This window comes from Trematomus bernacchii, unplaced genomic scaffold, assembly GCF_902827165.1.
Source record: "Trematomus bernacchii unplaced genomic scaffold, fTreBer1.1, whole genome shotgun sequence".
In the NCBI taxonomy this organism is placed as follows: Eukaryota; Metazoa; Chordata; class Actinopteri; order Perciformes; family Nototheniidae; genus Trematomus; species Trematomus bernacchii.
In genome coordinates this window covers 13,466,227-13,472,226 of record NW_022987547.1, presented here as the reverse complement: position 1 = coordinate 13,472,226, position 6,000 = coordinate 13,466,227, and the positions used below count along the sequence as shown (strand labels likewise).

Below are 6,000 nucleotides of genomic sequence, written 5' to 3'. Positions count from 1 at the left end.
CACAGCGAGCATGGCAGCAGAAATCAGTTCACACTGCGCGTCTCTAGAGCGAGAAAGCAGGGCCTCCCAAACACTAATGCATTTGTAAACAGCTACGCATTCACTCAGCGGCTCACATGCAATCCCAATATCCTGACCCACAAACACACGGATCGCATCTGCATTGCTGTGGTTGCGTAATCTGTTTCACTTCAATTAATATTTGATATCAAACTTGATTATAAATGAGGTAATTTGACAGTGAAAGACAAGCTATGGGCTAACATCAGACTATGAGATAAACCCTTGATTCATCACAAACTGACAGATGCAATGCAAATGTGCAGCTCTGCAGTTATTCACCACCTCTGATCTGCTACCACTGATCTGGATATCAGTCAGCATCTATTAATAAATGTATAACGATGCACAACTTGCACGAAATACAAATGATGCTTTAAAATTCAATGTCATCTTGTTTTAAAGTGTGAATCACATTAAGTAGTTAGCATTTCAAGGCAAGAAAAACATTTTTACCAATGTGTTATTGGTAGTAAAGGAGAGTTCAAAGCGTTTCGGAGATTAAATATGAGTAAGTTGTGTTTTTTAAGCTATCAAACATCATATGAATGTCAACAGAGGGAACCTTAAGGTGGTTTAATTATGCAGCACAACAAAAAAAGATGTCAGCATCTCCCTAAACTATTCAAAACACTGCCATGTTCCCTGCACTTATTCTACCTGCCTTTGAAAGCAGATATCCTGCGATCAAAATAACCTGCAGTTCTGTTTAGATGGGATATGTTTCCCAAACAACAGATGATATATATGTGAAAACCCCTCTGTCATTTGATTTTCTGTTTGGAAGGACTTTAGTCTCTTTCAGGCTGGATTTGACTGTCAGTAAGATCAAATAACAGCTTTAAAAATGCTTTCAATTACAGTAGTTTATATCTCCAGACACCATATCACATTATCTGGGAGTTCTATGGAAGAAAACAGATGCATGGTTTGAAAAAAGCAAAACAAATCTTGCTAAAAAAAGAGCATTCATTTCAGGTCTGAATATCTGCAGAAGTCTGCCTTTGTACTTTGATGAACATCCACCTGACACACAGTGCTGCAGCTCTGAAAGGCATCAATACAGAGACAAATCTGTGGTCTGAATACAAATGCACACGTTTAGGCAGAACTTAATTCAACTCTAGGTCAAATCTGAATTTAAAATCTCTCCTTATCCCTCCTCTTTCAGAGTGCAACTGCAACCAGATGGGTTCTGTTCATGACCGGTGTAACGGCACGGGCTACTGCCAGTGTAAAGACGGGGCCACGGGGGCCAAGTGTGACGACTGTCTGCCCGGATACTACTGGAAACAAGGCTGTTACTGTGAGTCACATCTATACTTTGATTTCATTTGGATCAAGGAATTTTATTAAATTAATATATATATATATATATATATATATACTTCAGATATCTATACCAATAACAGATTGTTTTACAGAGTATTGAATGCATTTAAGAAAGGTCCCCCAGGCTTCCTGATATGTCCTGTTTGAGTAAAAAAAGAAGGATCTGATTTTACATTTTTGGCATGTCTTTTGACGGATAAGCTTTGCATAAATTAATGCATCATGGTGTCAAACTCTGCATCTACCCTGCTGGAAACTTGCATCAAGAAATAGCAGTGTTTTTCATTAATTACCTCGACGTAGTAATTTGTTCATAATCAAACACTTATTTGTCCTAGCTGGACTCCTAGCGCTCTATGTGTCCTCTCTAACTCCAGGGAGAGACGTGTCCCCCTGCTCCCATTAGTTTGACATGTTAAAATGTTATATGCAGACACTCTAAACTGTGTTCAGACTCATTTAATAAATCCTGTGCAGGCATACTTAATGTTTCCATACAGAAAACTCATTATGAATCAATAAGACAATCAATAAAGAATTAGACCGATAAACAGAATTGATAGTAGCATTGGTATCAATAAAAATAAGACAGGTTTTTACAAGGCTGAACAGCATGCTGGGTAAAGCTCTCACTACAGATTAGTGAAGAACAGAGGAAGGCAGAGACCGGAGATGTACGGGACGTATTGATTAGTCATTTACCTCAACAATGGCTCATCCGATCGACATCACAATTGGCAGATGTTTTGCTCAGGACCCGAGGAAGTGCAGTGTTTAGGGTGAAGGTATTTGGATAAGCTGCAATACCGGATACCAAAAAACAACCTTTTTTTTAATAGGCATGATTTTATTGGGCACTTCACAACTCTATAGAAATCCAGAGGAGAACAACAGAGTAGCCTTACAGGAAGTTGCTGTGCCACAGGCTGCAGCTCGGCATCCTCCCATGTTCTCTTTCCTCCCGGGGGAATAGATCATGGAGCTCATTAGCAGCATCAGCTACTCCTTTAATTGATGACCCTGTCACTCCTTAACCCCATTACAGGGAATGGCCTACCTCCATCATCCACCATCTCCCACAGACCCTCCTACACACACACACACACACACACACACACACACAACACACACACACACACACACACACACACACACACACACTCACACACACACAACACCACACACACACACACACACACTCACACAACACACACACACACACACACACACACACTCACACACACACTCACACACACACACACACACACTCACACACACACTCACACACACACACACTCACACACACACACACACACACACACACACACACACACACACACTCACACACACACTCACACACACACACGCCTGATCCCTTCTTCTTTCTCACAGAAAATGTTCAGGCCAAGTATCTCTTGCAGTACCTCTGTGTTTCTCCCTAATGCCTTTTATAGAATTGTAATGATGCTATTCCTTTCTCCGATCATTACTTAGCAAATATAGCATGTGCAGTGTATTTTCTGCTGGCTTTGAGACAAGGATTTTTTTACTTGACCCTGAGAAAGTGCAGGCTCAAGAAAAACAGACAAAACAAAAAAGGCAGGTGTTACCTGTTGTTGTCCCTGAGGCAAAGACTGGAGAATTCATCTTGCCTCTTTCCTTCCTCCCGCTTTATTTTCTACTTTGTTCTTTTTGCCCTGGATTCCTCCCCTCCCCAAGTATCTCTGTTTCCCATCATGCTCTTTCTAACATTACACCTCCTTATCTCCCCTCACCTGTCTTTCTCTTTGCCATACATCTTTCTTTTGTGCTCTTTACGCCCACGCTATCGTTTCACCGCCTGTCACTTTGCCGTGCCCTCTTTATTCCCAACTCCTATCTCTCATTCGCCTTACGTCTGCAAATCCTTAACTACGATACAATTAATACTCTATTGTGGGATCAAGACACGATACAAGGAAAAATACATAACATTTTAAATATTATGTGCATGCCCTTTATCTAATAGTGTTTCATTGTTTGTCTCCATCTTCACTTTAGCTGTAACAATGTAAATGTCCCCTCTGTGGGACGAACAAAGGTATTCTGATTCTGATCCTCTCTCTGTCTGCTCCCTCTCAGCTAACGTTTGTGACGAGGAGATGCTCCTGTGCCAGAACGGAGGAACATGCTACCAGAACCAGAAGTGCATCTGTCCTCCAGAGTTTAAGGGGGTCCTGTGCCAACAGTCCCGCTGCGAGGCGGGCAAAGACTGCAGCGCCGCCCCCCCCCTGCACCTCAGCACGGCCGCCCTGCTGCTCTGCACCCTGCTAGCAAACCTGCTGAACACGTTAACGCCCCACTGAGCCACCAAACCCCCTCGGACCAGGGAGTGTGTGTTTATGTGTGTGTACGCCAGGCCAGGGGTCTGAAGGGCCGCCTGGACGCGATGAACACACACTGCAGCACTCGCAGAAAGCTCACTCACACAACACGAACTAGCCCCTGTCAAACACATAAATACACACACACACACACCTCACAGGACTGTTATGATACCGAGTGTGTGCTCAGGTGTGAGAAAAAAAGAGGAGCGACCTCAGAGAAAAAAGATGCAGACGGAAAGAGGGGGGGGGGAATCATACCAACCACTGTTCCCTTTATTCCTGAGCTGGAGCAATGTGCATCAAACCAAAAAGCATAAACACTTAAGTCACCACTGTTTCACTTCTAAGGGAATGGCTGTTACACACATGTGGACCTTTTCTTTTTTCCTTTTCCCTTGGTTGGATGTCACCTCCGCCTGACTGACGGCCGACGTGTGTGTGTGGGAACACTCGACGGCGTTCGATCCCGCTGCTGAGGCCTACATAGTATATTAACCAGGTTTCATTTCCTCTCAGAAGATGAGACTTGATTTTACATTTATTCTATTTCTGCTGCTTTTCTTTTTTTAATAATTATATCTTCAGTCATTGTATCTAATGTGCCCACTGACAGTCGCTGAGATTATACATATTATATCATATCCAGGGGGTTACAAATTATAAAAAAAGAATTTAGTCACTATTGTGGATGTTATAGGAATGAGTGATTGTTGCCACACTTAGCGAGATTTAATCTTCACACAGTATTCAGGAAGCAGAATTTAACAGAATTTAACTTGTCAGAAGTCTAAAAGAGAGAGAAAAAGATATCGACCACGTATCAATATTATATGACATTATTTGAATATTTTTTGTAGAAATTATTTTTGTTTGGAGTTACAATAAATTATAAAAAATGACATTTACAACTATTCTAAATGAGCAGTTTATTACACTGAGTGTAAACCTTGCAGTAAATATGACTGTTATTTGCCTTCTTGCTTGTTCTTTTCTTATTCCATCGTAATTTTAAAAATGTTTCCAGTGGGGTAAAAAGAAAATAGAGCAAGTTATCCATTTATCATATTTCCTTCACTTTTGACATGGTGTTGAATGTTCATGATTACAAACAGACTATTCCAGCAGCCTGTCTGACAATCACAAAGAACTGCTTTCCTGTCAAGAGAATATAAAGGATTTTATTCTGATAAAAGTTGCAAAGCGCTTTTATATCTAAATGACACTTGCAAACACAGCGTTAGTGATGGTCTACATACATTATTTTCCATTGTTGGATAAATATAATATTGATTCCCCTGCAGTCCTTAGAGACTATTGATTGATGATTTTTCTCATTTTTAAAGAGGACATATTTTGTTCATTTTCAGGTGTATATCAGTATGTAGTGTATCTACTTTAAAGAGTCCTCTCCTGCTGATGTTCAGGTGTATAACAGTATGTAGTGTCTCTACTTTAAAGAGTCCTCTCCTGCTGATGTTCAGGTGTATATCAGTATGTAGTGTCTCTACTTTAAAGAGTCCTCTCCTGCTGATGTTCAGGTGTATATCAATATGTAGTGTCTCTACTTTAAAGAGTCCTCTCCTGCTGATGTTCAGGTGTATATCAGTATGTAGTGTCTCTACTTTAAAGAGTCCCTCCTCCTGCTGATGTTCAGGTGTATATCAGTATGTAGTGTCCTCTACTTTAAAGAGTCCTCTCCTGCGGATGTTCAGGTGTATATCAATATGTAGTGTCTCTACTTTAAAAGAGTCCTCTCCTGCTGATGTTCAGGTGTATATCAGTATGTAGTGTCTCTACTTTAAAGAGTCCCTCTCCTGCTGATGTTCAGGTGTATATCAGTATGTAGTGTCTCTACTTTAAAGAGTCCTCTCCTGCTGATGTTCAGGTGTATATCAGTATGTAGTGTCTCTACTTTAAAGAGTCCTCTCCTGCTGATGTTCAGGTGTATATCAGTATGTAGTGTCTCTACTTCAAAGAGTCCTCTCCTGCTGATGTTCAGGTGTATATCAGTATGTAGTGCCTCTACTTTAAAGAGTCCTCTCCTGCTGATGTTCAGGTGTATATCAGTATGTAGTGTCTGTACTTTAAAGAGTCCTCCTGCTGATGTTCAGGTGTATACTAGTATGTAGTGTCTCTACTTTAAAGAATCCTCTCCTGCTGATGTTCAGGTGTATAATCAGTATGTAGTGTCTCTACTTTAAAGAGTCCCTCTCCTGCTGATGTTCAGGTGTATATCAGTATG

General features: G+C 40.9%; 1 protein-coding gene across 1 annotated transcript in view; it reads left to right on the top strand.

The window, feature by feature from the left end:
- Positions 1 to 4,926, top strand: part of LOC117476303 (netrin-G2) — a 78,718-nt gene extending 73,792 nt beyond the window's left edge. The window contains exons 7-8 of the mRNA XM_034122713.1: positions 1,232 to 1,366; positions 3,514 to 4,926. Coding sequence (XP_033978604.1) covers positions 1,232 to 1,366; positions 3,514 to 3,737 — 359 coding nt within the window. The 3' untranslated portion in view covers positions 3,738 to 4,926. The remainder of the gene's footprint in view (positions 1 to 1,231; positions 1,367 to 3,513) is intronic.
- Positions 4,927 to 6,000: the final 1,074 nt, after the last annotated feature.